Source organism: Strix aluco, chromosome 2 (assembly GCF_031877795.1).
Source record: "Strix aluco isolate bStrAlu1 chromosome 2, bStrAlu1.hap1, whole genome shotgun sequence".
NCBI classification, from domain to species: domain Eukaryota; kingdom Metazoa; phylum Chordata; class Aves; order Strigiformes; family Strigidae; genus Strix; species Strix aluco.
Genome location: NC_133932.1, coordinates 34991944 through 35009182, shown reverse-complemented (window position 1 = coordinate 35009182; position 17239 = coordinate 34991944). Strand labels below are relative to the sequence as shown.

The 17239-nt window shown below is 41.4% G+C and overlaps 1 protein-coding gene across 1 annotated transcript in view; it reads right to left on the bottom strand.

Moving 5' to 3' along the window:
- The window catches only part of MRPS6 (mitochondrial ribosomal protein S6), a 50273-nt gene that overhangs the window by 7820 nt on the left and 25214 nt on the right, over nt 1-17239 (bottom strand). The window contains exon 2 of the mRNA XM_074816709.1: nt 5481-5620. Within this exon, the coding sequence (XP_074672810.1) occupies nt 5481-5620 (140 nt within the window). The remainder of the gene's footprint in view (nt 1-5480; nt 5621-17239) is intronic.

Below are 17239 nucleotides of genomic sequence, written 5' to 3'. Positions count from 1 at the left end.
AAAGTGCAAACCCACAGACTGTGCTACTGGGATCTATCATTTTACAAGCAGTTAACATATTCTTCAGTTTAGTACTGACCAAATATGTGCAATGGCTCTGCAATGTCATCATCCAGCCCCAGTCTGGACCCTTTATTTGAAAGCTGCTTTGAGGGATTCAGTGCTTCTGTACCATCTTAAACGGCAAACAAATCCAGAGTTTAACATTCCTTGAATTCAAATACTACTACACACCTTATTTAAATCAGTTCACTTTTGTTTGTTCCAGAAATAAGTAGCCCCTGATACATATAATACAGTATTAAAAAAAAAAAAAGCATCGTGTTAAAAGCCATTTAAATACAACTCATTAAAAATTATAAACAAGTAGTGGCTAGTAAAACTTGGCACAAATCTATTGCCCATTAGGAGATAAAGTTGGTAATCCTTATTTACATTCTTCCACTGTTTTTTCAGAGACACTGTGGCCATGGGCAAGTCACTCAGCCTCGATGCCGCAACTAAATTTACATACTTAACCCACACTGGAAACAATGTGTCCTTGTCACATTTTATTAATCTATAAGGAGAATAGTATTTGTTACAATTTTGTGAGATGTTACTTGAATCATGCTCCTAAATATTTTAAAAATTAAATATTAATGTCCTGCTATGGCAATTAATACCATAAATGTGAATTAGTAGCTAATTCAACTTCAGTTTAAAATATCAGTAAAGCAGTGATTTAAGTTTTGATTCTTCAGACATATCCACACAGTTCCTGAAACATACTATTTTCATAATTACTGAAATGCAAAAGCTGTCAATATTAGGTCTCTAAAAAAAGGAGGGTGTTTTCTGCCAAAAGAGATGCATTTAAGAGAAAGACCTAAATTTGTTTTAATGTACCCTCAATGCACATGCACCACCTGTTCAGTGAATATAATTTCCTGAGAAGAAACAAGTCAATTATACATATGATCTGAGCTCTTCAAAGCTGCCTCAGAGAGTAAAACTGCTCATTCTAGCGACAGCTGTGGGCCACAATCCCCTATGGCAGTCTTTGAAAAATCTCAGCTTTACAGATCAATTGGCAGTAGAATTCTCATTCTCTGTAAAGTCTCCTGGATATTCTTAAATTTGTAATGTGCCTGTAATGCAGTATATCTGAGACAGATGATGCCAAAGCACTTGGAACTCAGAGGGGGAAAAAGCACTTTATTAAGGAGACAATTATCCTCCCTATTGACTTAAGAATATGTGTTTTCCAGTTGAATTCTTTACTGTTTACTAAAGACATTACCAAAACCTGGCTAGGTCCAGCAGTAGCTTTTCTGTGCGCATCGCACTTGTGTGTCCTTTCACTGTCAATCACTCAGTTTTATGATATGCTGTGTATGTGTATAAAGACTTGAATTGCAGTTAAAAATGGAATTAACTAAATGAAAAAAACATACAGCAAAAGCCTGGAAGAAGGATAACTGCTAGGCATGCCACAGAGCATGTCTCATTTGGCCTGCAAATACCTGGTGCTCCCCTACTGATGGCCCTTGATTTTAGGTTAAGAGGTACAGTCCGAGTAGCACTGGGAGTTTTACAAGGCAGCAAAGCTAGGCTCACTATGCTGATGAGGAAGATTTTTGGTTTGTTTTGTTTTTCAGGCAAACACCCCACACAGGTGGGGGGATCCCATGCCATTCTGAGTGACAGGTTTGTGCAGCGGTCACTAGGACAAGAGCTGTCTCTAAGAGACAGGCTATTAAGCTGACCCATGATACAACTATTCACAGAATCACAGAATCATCTGGGTTGGAAAAGACCTTGCATATCATCCAGTCCAACCATTAACCTCACACTGACCATTCTCAACTCCACCATATCCCTCAGTGCTGGGTCAACCCTACTCTTAAACACCTCCAGGGATGGGGACTCCACCACCTCCCTGGGCAGCCCATTCCAACGCCAACATGTCCCAGGCCTCAGCACTGGGGCACCTGAGGGGAGCACTGCCTTCCTCTTCCAGGGGCACCTCCAACACTGGTCACCCCACATCTCAGAGCAAAAAGCAATATCCAAACAGCATACAGTCTATTACCATTACCAGAGTTTTTCTTTGAGATTTTAAATCTGATTTAGACCTGTGGTAGAGCGCTTTTATATTGCATGCATCCCACATGGTTTCATTTTTTTAAGTAATGACATGTTTAAGCACTATGAGAGACATCCTCAGCTGAAGAAAACGGAGGTGTGGCATTGCACACCAGTGAACCACTGGCCATCAAGATTTTTATAACTTCATTCCATGTTTCAACAATATTCTCTGCACACCCAAATTAAAAAATATCTTCAGTTTAACCGCAGACTATGTTTAAAAGGAAAAAAACATATATTTTATTTGTAACATTGTATTGTGTTATGAATGTTGCTAAATTCTGCTACTGAATACAGGGGAAAAAACCTCCCAGTCCAGCTTCTGTACACCACTAATTCATTTCTACATTTCTTATTATGTCTGTCCTTATTTGTGTCCTCCCTCATATAACTCACTCTTTCATTCCTATATATCTTCACTTCACAGCTTCTCTCTCTGCACTTCCAATTAATTTTTATGTTTGGAAAATGAGTATTTATTTTCTGTTTCTAGGTAACTTTTTTGACAAAGTAACTACTATAACATAGTATCACATATTAGATGAACCAAATGATGTACAGAACAGCATTATTGTATTGCACTAATTTTCATACAATTTATTGTTGAGAATATGGTGTTCCATTAATTTTCGGGCTGGCAAATTATATGAATGTCCAAGAAGTATTAGATTCAGTGTACTTCCTAAGTCTCCAACCATCTACCACTACAGGAAAATAAACTAGCTGAAGCTCTGCTAAGAATCACAAAACTAAAAAAAATAAAATTTAAATTTTAAAAAAATTAAAAAGCAAACAAAAAAAACCACAAAATGAAAAGCTTTGAAAGATTCAATGCTCTCCCCACCACAGAACACAGTATCACTTGCAATCTCACAGAAGCCCTCTCAGTTACTTCAGAAAAAGCCCAGACTAAGGAAAAGGTGACACACTCTGTACTACTTAATAGACTATTCTACACCAACTTCCTAAGAAAGGGAACATAGACAGAATTAAAAAATGGCTACGAAGGAGAAAAGACCTTAGGATTTTCTAGTAAGTACAGGTGTATTTTCAGCTTAGTGAGGTATCTTGAAAGGCCTTTTTTTTCTTTTTAACTTTGTCCTGTTAAAAAAAATGATTACTTTTTACAGATGCTGTAAAGTAGAACTGACTGGTTTTATAAGGTGGATCAAGAACTGACTTTTCACTTCCTATTCCTAGATCACGTTTACTACCCCAGGTAACTTATTCTCCAAACCATATAAAATATTGGATGGTATACCAGTCCAGCACACCCATACACTGAACAGCAATCTCTTCAACAAAATCTACAGAAATACAATTCTCCCACATTACCAGGTACTGAAACTGCCTGCTGTTTTCCCTTGTAATATCTCATGTCTCCTGAATTTGAGTTCTCCAATTAAAAGCACACAAAACAACTATTTCCTGAAGTACCCCCTCTCAATCACTTGTCCCTTTCAAGAAGCCAAGCAATTTAGGGGAGGGAACTGTTGTATTCAAATACAGAGGATCCAAATCCAGGGCAAGGAGAATGACTGCTAAATATTTAGAGACACTTGAACTGGGAGGAGGAGGAGGAACAGCAATGGCAACATAAATCTGATGGTTTCCTGCCTGTGTTTCAAGACACAATCACAATGATTTGCTGCTAAAACCTTGCCTCATTCAAAACACAAAATTTGTCTGCTCTGAAGACTCTGTAAATAAGAGGGTTATAGTCTACGGGTCGCCTCATCCTGCTTATTAAGTAGGTAATCTGCTACAGTAAATAAGTTAGTTCACATGTCTGAAAAATCCCCGGGGAGAAATGGCTTCTATTCATCTCTGCTACAGAGTTCTTGTGATGCTGGTTACCGTTTTCTGCCCTGGTTTCCCTGCGGAAGAACCCAAGGCCCAATCTGTAGAAGTACTGCCACCCAAGCCAAGCAGAAACTGTCATCCAAAGTGGTGAAATGTCAGAGAGTGCCAAGTACTCTAGAAAAAAAATCTAGAAGCTAAAAGTCTCAACTTCAGCATGGAAAATTAGTGGAATTTAGTCCCTCTGCCTTAGCTGCCCACCTGTACAAGGAGAGTAACACCAGCTCCTTGTTCTGCTAAAGCCATCAGAAAAGACTTTAATGTTTATAAAATCCTTCTAGTCCAACAGGATGAGGTAATTAGCAATTGTGTCTTGAGACAATGCTTTGATTAGCTCCTATGTGTAGGCAACAAGACTTCACTCTAAAATGTAAAACTGGCAGGATCAAGCCATGTTTTGAAGGACACCACAGAGCAGGAGTGCAAGACAGTCATGGCCACAATGCCATTGCTTTTGGTTAAGTAACAGGCACATGGTGGAGATTTCCTCCCTACCCTTTGTGTCAGTCTGCTTTAACTGGCAGCTGTCACCACTCCCACTTCGCAGGAGAATGAAGAGGTCCTCAGAAGAGGGAGTGAAACCGTGAGTCACCCCTGGGAAGATGATCCAAGAAGGGCTTCATAAAAGGTGCACCTCTGGAGTCACCTCATCTTCTCCAGTGCCAAGCACCCCTCAAGGAAGACGGTAGGTAGGTGGGTTGGCCAACCGTCCAATTATGAAGAGTTGCATTACAGGGATTAGGAGGAGCATGTCGCTAATTGTTATTTTGATTACCACAGCCAGCCCCAGCACAGTGCGGGTTGCCTAGCAACATTTCTCAGTCCTTGTGAAAGCCAGCATCCATTTCGGAGGTAGCCTCAACGATCAACAACACACCGGCATAAGCGAGCAGGGGGTGCGATCCACAGCACCGTCCCCCTGCACTGCGGGGGAAGCCCGGGATCCGAGATGCCAGTTCACTTCATTTATATTGATCGTTCTTCCTGTAAACCACATGGTCATCATTAACATCCTTAAAAAAAACTGTATCAGAAACACAAGGAAGTCTTAGCAGGTGCACATGGTAATTAACATTTAGTTCAGATGCACTATAGAATAAGAATCAATCCTGTCAATTAGCAACCAGTCGTATTTAGTACGACTTTTATCAGGAAACAGCCTGACTGGCTTGGAAAGTAGTTATGTAAAAATAACATAACAAAATAACATTGTGTATGTTGGAGAAAGTAGTGCTGCAGGCCTGGACTCAGACTACTTATAACACGATGACTAAACACTAACAAAAAGCTGACACCACACAGAATAAAAGACACAAAACACTTGAAGCAGAACACTCGCATGCACAAACAGACACACAACACCTTACTGAGATCACAGACATTACAGGTGTACTCCCAAAAAGCACAAGGAAGACCAGACAATGGGAGTTACTTATGTACATTTTAAAGGAGCACTTAAAGGATTTTGAAGAAAAACACATCATGCATACCCTCCTCTTCTGTGGCGTTCATTGTGCTTGGAGATTTTGTAAGGTAGAGACCTTTCTCCCAGGTTTTCTAGGTTCCTCACAACGGCTCCTCTCTCCATAAGAGCCTCAACAGTGCGCTTCAGGACAGCTGCAGTCTCAGGCTTTAAAAGAAAAAAAAAAAAAGAGAGGGAAATGTACACAATTGGTTCTTCTTATTATGCGATTAGAAGGGATACCTGTACTTGCACAGCTCAGCGCTGGAAGAGACCGTTCTGTAACCCGAGAGGGTAAAGTGGAAGTAGAAGCAGATCTCCTCCTAAGGAAGAAAATTTTTAAGAACAGCCAATTCCTCTGTGAATTATGGCAACTGCAAAGTTTCCACCAATTTTGAAGTCAGGCCCCAACAATGGGAAAAAGGAAATAGTTAATCGATTTAACTCACCTGGTACTACTTTGGCTGACCCTTCCACAAGTGTAAGTAAATATACGTGGCAAAGAGCAATTATGAATTGGCAACAGTTTTAAGGTCCCTGAATCATCGATGCTCATTAATATTGTTCACCACAACATTTAAAGTGAACAGCGTGGGGAGAACACTACTTTGTGGCTTGCTACAGAGAAAACAATTAACCCCACATTCATTTTATATTGTCATTTCAACTGCACCTGCATAATAGATATCTAGACCTTGGCTAAATCACTGCACATCTCATTACTTTTGCAAAGCCAACATCCAAGCCTTTTTAAGAGTTAAGGAACTGACATGCAGTAATTAGTCTAACATGCAGAGATTTCACTCCTTAGAAAAACAACTTTGAGGGACAAGCAGCCAAAAAACAGTAGGTAAAACAGATGCAACATTTTCTTGCTCACTGCATATCAGGGCTCTTTAGAGTGCTGAATCATTTTGGTAATGACACTCAACAATATCTATGAAAATGTTAATAAAGTTCAAATTAGAATGTTTTGGAAACAACTGCAAACTTATACCCTCTCAGCAACAAGAAGTATTTTAAGAAACAGATCTCCTACAGAGAAAGGAAACTAAATGGATGTCCAACTGAACACAAACCAAACTGTACAGCTTTCTTCTGCGTTCCTTGAGATATTCCCAAGTCTACTTGTCCAGTGAGATGGCAACAGCTGTAAATGGAAACATAATGAAAGAGCTGATTTTCAGCTTTATTCAGATTTTGTTAAATCAGACCATCATAATAATTTCACTGTCCCTTCTCAGTCAGAAGAAAACCTAAGCCTTCAATCACCTTATTATAAGTTGACTGAAAGTTAGTTTCCTAAGTCTAAGGCAGAGATTCCCTTAATGGAAATTGGCGGAAAAAAGTGTTACCAGAATCTCATAGCATGTGGTGCAGCCCATGATCCTGCGTGTGAAATTTCTCTTTCATCTTCCTGAGGACGCAAGGTGGTATGAAAGAGCCTCCAAATGCAGAGCAGAGATGTTCAACACATGATGTTTTGCAATATTTGACTGCCCTTTGAAAGACCTGAAGTACAGATGGCCTGAAATGTTTTCTTGTTTCCATGGGCTAATGACCCTGTGGCAGACAAGAGTCAATCACAGGATCACACCTACTGCCCCTCACCATCAATCAGAAATTTTATCCCCCTCTCTCTAGTGCACAAACTGTCCGGGAAATTTATTTTCAACACAAAGAGCCTAAACAGGTCAGGTCAGCAAAAATGCCTGGACTTTTTTTTCAACATATGTTTAGATTGTGGTGTAAAACAATTACAAGGACCAGACAAGTATGTTCACACATGAAGAAACATTGCTACCTTGCCAAAATTCTTCAATGCATGAAAACTATTGTTTCTCATTAAAAGTATTGTTTCTCACAACAGACAAATACTAAAGGTATCTCTTGTCACAGCGTGAAAAGTTAAGATGAAGGGATTAATAGATTTTACAGATTATACTATATTACTTTAAATCATATTTTAGCTCAAAACCAGGAATAACACTATTTTTTCAGTTGACTTGGGATGACTGCTTCCATCATCACTCATTAGATTTTCAAGCAAGCACCTTTCATGCTTAAGACCTCCTTCCCCAAAACGTTTGCAGAACTAAGTGGGTCTCCCTACAACTCTTTTTGGCCTCTTGCCACAAAACAAGACATTCCCACAAATGTTAACAGGAGTCTGAATTTCTGAGATTTCCAAAACTCGTTCAAGCTTATCTGGAACAAAGCCAGTGTGTTCAAAACTTATGAAGGAGAGACTGACAGATGGACAGGCAGACCGCAACTATACAGCCCTTTGCTACAGAAATAGCATAAAACAAATTCTGTAAAATCATGTAGGCACTCGCATGTCGATGCTACAGCTGATGATGCTGACCATGTTAATACTTTCATTCCCCCTTTTAAATCTGTCTCTTGTCTCTCAAATACTTCTGCATACTAGTTTCAAGTACTAGAGAGTATCCCACCAACACAAGGATTTTCTTCCAAGACTGGATTCTCAGTCTTCTCTATGTGCTCATATTTTGCATTACTTTTCATCTTCTAATATGTCTGACAACTACCACCAAGCAGTCACATGCAGTCCTCTCTCTCTCCACAAACCCAAGGAGAAGGAAAAGCAAATACTATCGGAGAAGAACTCAGAAGCAGCAGCTATAGCACGTTACTCTCTCAGTACTTTGAGCAGTACTCAAGGAGTGGGAAGAGTGACTGTGAAATCTGTTGGCTGAGCTGACAGGACTGAAGGTGAGGAACAGAATCAAGAAAAGCCAAGTAAGGAGATCACAATAATGCCAGCAACTAGGATTGAGCATAGAACAAAATCTCTTACTCTTCATCACACTCACATGTTGTTTTGCCATAGTGGAAAGTGTTCTTTCAAACTTCTGCTATTGGAGAAACATCAGTAACAGCCAAAGAAAGGTAGCAGCTCCACTCTACTTGACACTGTTCTTCACACTCTACAAATGCCAAAACACAAGGGGAGAAAGGGGAGCAAAGGCTCGTTTCTTACGACTTTTCCCATGAAGAATTTCTACCCAAGTTCCTCGTGGCTGTTTTAGCTCGACTTACATGGCACAAAGGCAAGAGAAGCTGGCCCAAACTCTAGACAGGCTTTATGCTACTTTCCATCAACACAGGATCTCAGCACTCAAACCCATCTAGATCAGGAGCTACTGGTGAGACACCCTCATATGTTGTGAAGCAGCAGCCTAATACAGACAAGCCAAAAACTCCGGTAACAGAGCTGCTAGTGATATCCACAGTCTAATGCTGTAGGAACCATACCAGAAATCTGGCTTCCAGAAAGAAGATAAAAACAACTGAGTTTGCAAAGCAGGCACCAAGGTACGCATTACTATCTAGAAGCTTTTGCCTTTTAAAGAAGAATCTGACACTGACCATTAGGATTTTACTTACCCACACTAGTAAGGGAAATGAGCAGTTTTAGGAGAGAAAAGGCAGCTAATCTAACAGCTTTAATATTTTGTGCACAGCAGCACACCTGTAGGGCTTCCAATCCTAGGCTTGAAAATACGTTCTTGGAAAGCAATAGGATCTGCCATTCAATTCTTCTCCCACTGTGCCTGCTGGGTGTGGTTAGGTTGCAGAAGCCTCCACGGTGCTCACACAATTATCGCAAGAGAAATCTGTCAGGTCAATGAATAAAAATACTGTTATGTTTACTGTTGCTACTTGTCTCCCACTTGCATAAAAAATGCTGATCAATAAACAGAGCTCTGTTCAAAAGAGATCTTAATTAATCGAGACCTTTAGACGAACAGCTGTATGTCCAGTGGTGGAGTTGTATGACATACTGTCCTTAACAACCATGCAGATTTAGGTTAAATGTTATTGGGTAAGCTTATTCCTCTACATCCCTCATACCCTCAAATGACACATAAGCTTTTTGTCTCTTTTATACATGCCAACAGATCAGCACATTCCCTGAGTGGCTGCATGTCCAACATGATGTGCAGTTTCTAAACACAATGAAGCCTAAGATCAAGTCCCATGTATTTAAAAGCAAAACAAAACAAAAAGAACAAGAAGAGAAAGCCACAGATTTCTACATTAAGGATTGTAAAATATTACACGTTTTTGCAACCTCCCCACTTGTGGACATACTCTGAAAACATAAACTAATTGTTGGTTTTGAAAGCTTGTCACTGTAATCCCTCTCATTCTTCCTCTCCAAAAAAGATCATGGTTTATCATAGCTTGCCTAAAGCCATCAACCAAACTATATATAGGCTAGCCTTTGCTAACCATAATATCCACAGACACAGGTTCCTTGGTTTGCCTCCGAGCCAGACCCGTTGAGTACATAGGAAATGATATTGCCTGGCTCCCAATCCAGTAGCCACAACATTTTTTCCTGAACAGCCAGCACTAATTCCAGTACCACAGATGTGGGGAAGCAAAGATGGGGGAGAGAAAAGGAGAAAATGGAAGCCGATGCCAGGATATCCATGCCAGAGAGCAGGAAGCGCTAGCAAGAGCGTGTAAGCCCTGGTATGTAAGGCCCGGTTCCCCCTCCTGTATGCACAGTCAAGCCAGAGCCCTTTCAACTGGCTTTGCCCTTACTGAACTTGGTGAACTTCGTTAGTGAACTGGATTCACTATCATTCAGCCACCAGTAGTCACCTTGTTCTCAGAAAGGTACACAGCCCTACGGACCTGCCCAAGCCATGGAAGGAAGAGGAGGGAGGTCACCGCAGACTGTCCAAGAACCTTTCCTTGAAAAACTGCCCCTGGAAAAAGTAACTGAAGGATTGTTGCCTACAGATTAAAATTCCCCACTCCTCGACCCCCACATTTTTTAAACTTAAAACTGCCCAGAACACCTTAACTGGCATGTCAACCCTGTATCTGCCAGGCAAAACAATCACAACAGAGGTACATTACTTTCTGTGTATCGTTGGCTTTCTCCACAGATGAGATCACTGCAGCCACATTTACCAGGTGGCTGCACCACCAGGGAGACCCCACACAGCTGCTGCCGATGCCGCAGGAAGTACGTTCATCAAGATGACCAAGCACCTTTTCACAAAGAATCCAGTTCAGTTTATTTAGAACTCCACTATTCCCATTAAGTTATACACAGCCCCAGGTGCGGTACAAACCACAGCTGAACACCATGCCCTAAGCACTTCCTCCATACCTCTGGCTTCTCCCTTTCTCCTGCCCAGTCTGTCAGCTTAACATAATCATCACTCAAGTGAGCAGAAAGCTGTTTAAGGCACAGGTTTCTTCAGCATCTCACCAGACTGTGCAAATGGAAATGGACAGGGGTGCACTGTCAATTAGCACCCAGGATCAATGCCACAAACGTATGGTAATAAGCAGCAAGTACTGCAACACAGCACCAACAACCTCTTTTTGAGGGGAAGTTATATACCACCAGCGTGAGTAAAAACTATAGCTTGGCTTTTATCAGTCATACAGAACCCACATGGCAACCAGAAGGTGTATTAAAAATAGGCAAACAGAACAAAAATTGGGAATACTCTGACGGCAACGTATCTTCTGTTCTACCAGAGGCCAAACAGACATGAGCTCGTCAGCCATGAAGCTGCAAAGAACAGCTTGGAGACAGACTAGAAACGTGGCAAGGGCTTGAAATAAAGCTTTTGTAATGTCGATGTCTCCTAAAAAACAAGGAGCCACCCACCTAGTCCTAAAGGGAAGGACAACGCTGTGGCTGGAATTATGTCCATGTGAAAGGACTCTGTGCCACTGCTCAATTTTCCATCTCATTAGCTGGCCAGAGGGAGCTTGAGAGGACAGAAAGGCAAAGGGATAGAAGAAACAGAACTGGCTAAAAAAGAAGCCTTCTCAAGCCACCAAAACTTCTCCAAAAGGGTCTTTAGAGAGAGAGAAGGAAGCAGACACCAAATGCTTAGTTTTAGGGCTAGGACTGTACTCAAGTTCTTCTGGCCATTTATTCAGTTCAACAGGAAGCATTTAAAGTCAGTGGGCACATTATAAAATTAAATTATAAACAGAAAGAAATCCATCATGATTATCCCTTCAATGTAGTAATAGTAGGATAAAATTATGTCTTTTTTTGGTTGTGAAACAGTTACAAAAGGTTCTGAGATTATTTACTGAGGTAGAAATCAAATAATGCAAAATCTATGTTTAGAAGAAAGCTGCAATTCAAAGCTGCAAAACTAGGGGGAAAAAAACATCTCCTTACTGTCATTTACCACATAATAAAACATTAGAAACTTATTAGTGAAAATGATAAAAAAACCACACATACATTGTGAACTAGCCAAGATCAACACTGGCATAAAAAGAAGAGCTTTGCAATGAGAAACAAGGGGAAGCTGGAGTTATTTAATTGTCACACCCTATTTTAGTACACAAGAAGACACAGCAAACAGATGAAAAAATAATCTGCAGATTAAGAATGGACAGCAAAGAAAAAATGAATGCTAATATTAGTAAAAACCATAGCCAGGCATACAACACAGCTAGTGGCAGGGTTGTTCTTTATCTGCCATGGGAACAAACTTGAACTCCCGATGCAAGATGCAAAGCTGCAATTACTATAAAAGCATAAACAACACAGAACAGCAGTCCTAAAGTAGGGTGCAACTACTGAAGGATAAGTACTCCTCAGAAGAGATCAAAATAAAGATAAAAGTGGTAGATCAAGCTAACAGAAGATGTGGGAGCTGTGCTGCACCCTTGTTAAAAATGGCCTGCATGTGACTGATGAGCACAATCAGGACGTCCAGAAACTGAGCAACAAAAATGTGAGGACTCTGGACACCTGCCTGGAAATTCAGACCTGGGCAGGGGTGGGGAGGGATCAGTCTGGGGAAGCTGGACACATGGCAGCGCTAGGTAGGGACAGAGGTTTCTGTAACTACAACAGTACAATTTCCCCAATACAGAATAAGAAACAAATGGAAGAAACCCAGGTGCTCCTGAACATGATAACCATTTCGTATTTCTATCAAATGTTGATTGAACAAAAAGGCGTGATACTATTCTAGAAAGAGATTTGGCAAATAGCAAGAAAGTTATAGCAGGCAAGTCACCAAAAATAAGTTTGGGGGAGTGATCAAAATTGACTCAGTCAGTCTGTATTAAAAATAACACCCCATCCTCAAACCAGATATTTAATTAGCATTTTAACAGTGTATAAGCCAAGGAGCTAGCAACTTCACCTCATGTGAACATGGAACCCAGGGATTTAGATGTCAACAAAGCAACTTTTAAAGTCAAAGTGATGCTAGTATCTCTTCAGTTCCAAAATCTACCTTTCTTCTTCAAAGAATCTAATTCCACAATTTTTTTTTTTTTTAACTCAACATTTAAGATCACAGGAAATTATCAAAGAAACTGAACTAAAAACCAAGCAATACAAGTACCCTATAAATACCAAGTCACAGTTAAAATAACATGAATCTCAACACTGAACTTAGCTGAACTTAATTAATTTTAGAGAGTTGATACTCTTGGTATTTTCTAAAAGGAACTCTGAAAGGTGTCTTGTAAATCTGAAGTAAACAGCAACCAAATGCTCCATGATTCAGGGCCATTTCAAGGGTTTATTACTAGAAAGAGTTAATGTAGCAATCGGACACAGCTTCAGAATCAATTATACACCTTCCTTAAAACTCCATTTAGAAACTTACCCTCTTCTTCTCAATCACAATAAATTATAATATGGACTTCAGTGCAACGCTCCTGGTCAGCTAAAGTCTACTTATCAGAAGCTTGCTAATACCAAGCGTACCAGAAACTACAAGTAAGTTTTGTTCCTCTTGTGACTTTTAGATGTGAATACATTTCATCAAGTTTACTTTATATATTCATTAAGCTTAAATAATCAAGAGTGGAAAGGGAAAAAGAAAAAAACCAAACATGGACAGAGTTATTTTCAAACACCTTTTCTTGCTAGCTTTTGAAATGCATGCGCACACACACGGAATTTCCGTTGTTTCCACATTTGTTGTGTTTAAGATGAAAAACAGAAGACATTCCAATGAAGAGAACAAAAAGATAACAGTAGGAGCAGAAAAAGGGGAAGGTGAGAGGAAAAGAAGCATTCTCCAATCTTGTGATACACAAGCTGGAACCACAGTCAAGAAACCAGTGCTCCTCTCGCCATGTGAGTACTTTTCACTGGTAAACATCTCCTTGAGCACATTGGAAGGGGATGCATCGTTGCACTTTGACAATTCAGGTCATCAATTCCTCTCCTCAAAGCAATGAGCTGCCAGTTTTAAGATACCCTGGAACTTTCTCTGAACTTTTCAAACTTTCCCTTTGATTCCTCAAGTGTTTGGACTGCAATTGCCCAACCTCAGAGATCCACCTTCAGAAGACTCCAAGATAAGCAAAATGTAAAGCCAGACTTAACTGCGCAGCCTAGTCTAATCAAAATCTGCATCAAGTCATCCTTAGACAAGTTTAAAATAGAAATCCTGTGCACGACAGTATTTTTAGATGTATTCAGGATTTTAATCGCCACAAAGAGCAGAAGTTTTGCTCTTTCTTCCTCCCCATCTTTTAAAATTACAGCTGACTGTTACAATTTACTGCTTTCTTGAGAAAGCTGGTTATGCCTCCTCTGGATAAGAGGTCTTGTGGTGTAATTCTACCTAGTAAGATGTTTAGTATGACATAATCCCTATGGAAACAGGTTGTGGATGAAAAATAATGCATACAACCCAGCACCAGAATTAAGCTGGAATTTAAGTGTGGAAGCTTACTTTTCAAGAATGTCGCCTATACTACCAAATTTCGCAAGGCAAGACTAATTTTAAGCAAGAATTTTAATTCTTGATAAGATATCTCTTCTCTCAAATAAGCTCGCTCTTTCAATCTCTCCTCTCTAACTCAGCCTTGTTTCCATCTCCACACACTGCGTGTATGGCTCCCCTATTATTTTCTCTCATCAACTTATTTTAAGCTTTTCTATTCACCCACATATTTAACACCAGCTTGGAAAACTTTCAGACACTGACAGAAATGGTCCAAAAGTGATGGCTGCTATTCCAAGGCAAGCTGAAGCCCACCATCCCCTTGCCCCAAGTGTTTGAAAGGAAAAGGTTGCCTGAACACAGAGCTAATCACTCCTTCAACTGCCTGGCACCTCAGAATCACAGAATCATCAAGGTTGGAAAAGACCTTGAAGATCACCTAGTCCAACCATTAACCTAACACTGACAGTTCCCAACTACACCACATCTCTAAGTGATATGTCAGCCCGACTCTTAAACACCTCCAGGGATGGGGATTCAACCACTGCCCTGGGCAGCCCATTCCAACGCCTAACAACCCATTCTGTAAAGAAATACTTCCTAATATCCAGCCTAAACCTTCCCTGGCGCAACTTGAGGCCATTACCTCTTGTCCTATCGCTTGTTACTTGGTTGAAGAGGCTCATCTCCATCTCTCTGCAACCTCCTTTCAGGTAGTTGTAGAGGGCAATGAGGTCTCCCCTCAGCCTCCTCTCCTCCAGACTAAACAACCCCAGTTCCCTCAGCCGCTCCTCGTACGACATGTGCTCCAGACCCTTCACCAGCTTCATTGCCCTTCTCTGGACACGCTCGAGTAATTCAATGTCCTTTTTGTAGTGAGAGGCCCAAAACTGAACACAGTCATCGAGGTGCGGCCTCACCAGTGCTGAGTACAGGGGCAAGATCACTTCCCTGTCCCTGCTGGCCACGCTGTTTCTGATACAAGCCAGGATACCATTGGCCTTCTTGGCCACCTGGGCACACTGCTGGCTCATGTTCAGCCGGCTGTCAATCAACACCCCCAGGTCCCTCTCTGACTGGCAGCTCTCCAGCCACTCCTCCCCAAGCCTGTAGCACTGCTGGGGTTGTTGTGGCCCAAGTGCAGCACCCGGCATTTGGCTTTATTGAAACTCCTACAGTTGGCCTCAGCCCATTGCTCCAGCCTGTCCAGATCTCTCTGCAGAGCCTCCCCATCCTCGAGCAGATCAACACTCCCACCCAACTTGGGGTCATCTGCAAACTTACTGAGGGTGCACTCAATCCCCTGACCTAGGATCATCAATAAAGATGTTAAACAGGAGTGGCCCCAAAACCGAGCCCTGGGGGACACCACTCGTGACTGGTCACCAACCTGATTTAACTTCATTAACCACAACTCTTTGGGCCCGGCCATCCAGCCAGCTTTTTACCCAGCGAAATATATGCCCATCCAAGCCACGAGCAGCCAGTTTTGCCAGGAGAATGCTGTGGGAAATGGTGTCAAAGGCCTTACTAAAGTCAAGGTAGACAACATCCACAGCCTTACCCTCATCCAAAAAGCAGGTCACCCTGTCATAGAAGGAGATCAGGTTTGTCAAGCAGGACCTGCCTTTCATAAACCCATGCTGACTGGGCCTGATCATCTGGTCGTCCCGCATGCTGGTACTCCATTCACTTCTATGCAACTTGCGGAAGGGACACAAATCAAACCATCGTCACACTGCTGCTGTTACTGTTTGCTTCCCTGGATGGCTCAGGGACAAAATCAGTGGTATCATCAAGGAGAAGGGCTTCAGTGTGTTGCAAACTCAAAAAAATGACCACAGCTCACAACCCAAGCCGCCCCGCTGCCATGTGATACCGAGCCTGATGCTTTTCCCGCAGGGAACAGCTCGCTGTCTGACATGGCACATGTGCAGGCAGCTCTGAACCCACAGAGGTTCTTCCAGTGTAATTGCTCTGGGCATAATCAGCATTTTTCAAACCAGCTTTCACACCTTTGTTAACTGGGAGAAATCTGTGCAGCGTCAAAGGAAACGGGCACTGAGTGGCTTACAGAAGACAAACACTACTTTGGTTGAGTCACTGCTGCAAAGGCCAAACACAGTTAATTTTCACATTCTCCAGGATGGAGGCTTCCAGCCTTGGAGTGCCAGCAATAGTCCAACGTTGGAAAAAATACCTGCAACTGTCCAAACAATCCATTGTAGCAGTAGGGTGTCAGGATATATTCCAAACAAGTCCCCAACACTCCAGACCTAGGTTGTACCACTAGCACCACCCAGACTAGTCTAAGCCACTGAAGAGCTCCCTTCTATGAGAAATCTTTCAAGGACCAGAGATCTGGTTCCTAACACGCAGCTGCGACACCCATCATGCACATCCTTACTGCCACAGAAGAATAAAGAAGAGTCAGGACTAAGAAAAAGCTGAATGTGGTTAGTAAAAAACTTTCCAAAGAGTCTGTGAGGACCATAGCCATAATTTTCAAATCCTCATGCTTTTGTAGAAAAGTAACTATCTTTGAATCTGAATAGTGTTTAAGGTGGAAGTCACACTGTTTTCACCAACTGGTGCACACAAGTGACAGCAAAGCTTGGCAACTTCTTCCTTAAATTCTCCTGTATGCTACAGCATATATACTGGGATACTCAAAGCTAACTTACAAAACTAGTTTCATGGATTGGATAAGTATTAAAAATAGTTGCTGACAAATTAAAGGGTTCTAAACATCATGACCATGCAGTCAAATTGTCACCTTATTCCTATCAGTCTACAAGCACCTCAAAAAAAAACATCAAAAAAGCAAATCACAAAGTACAACTTGATTAAACGTGCTTGCTAGACAGGCAGGAAGCAAGCACAGAGCTGAAACCTCCTGGCTTGTTCACTTTCCTGGCATGAGAACATGCACAGGGCAAACTGGGACAGCCACATCCAAGGAAGGAGAAATCACTTCAGAGCCAGCAGGCAAAGAGTACTCATTACCACCATCTCCTTGGGTTTTTCCAGTGAACCCTCAAAATAAATGCTGCTGCAGCATTTATTG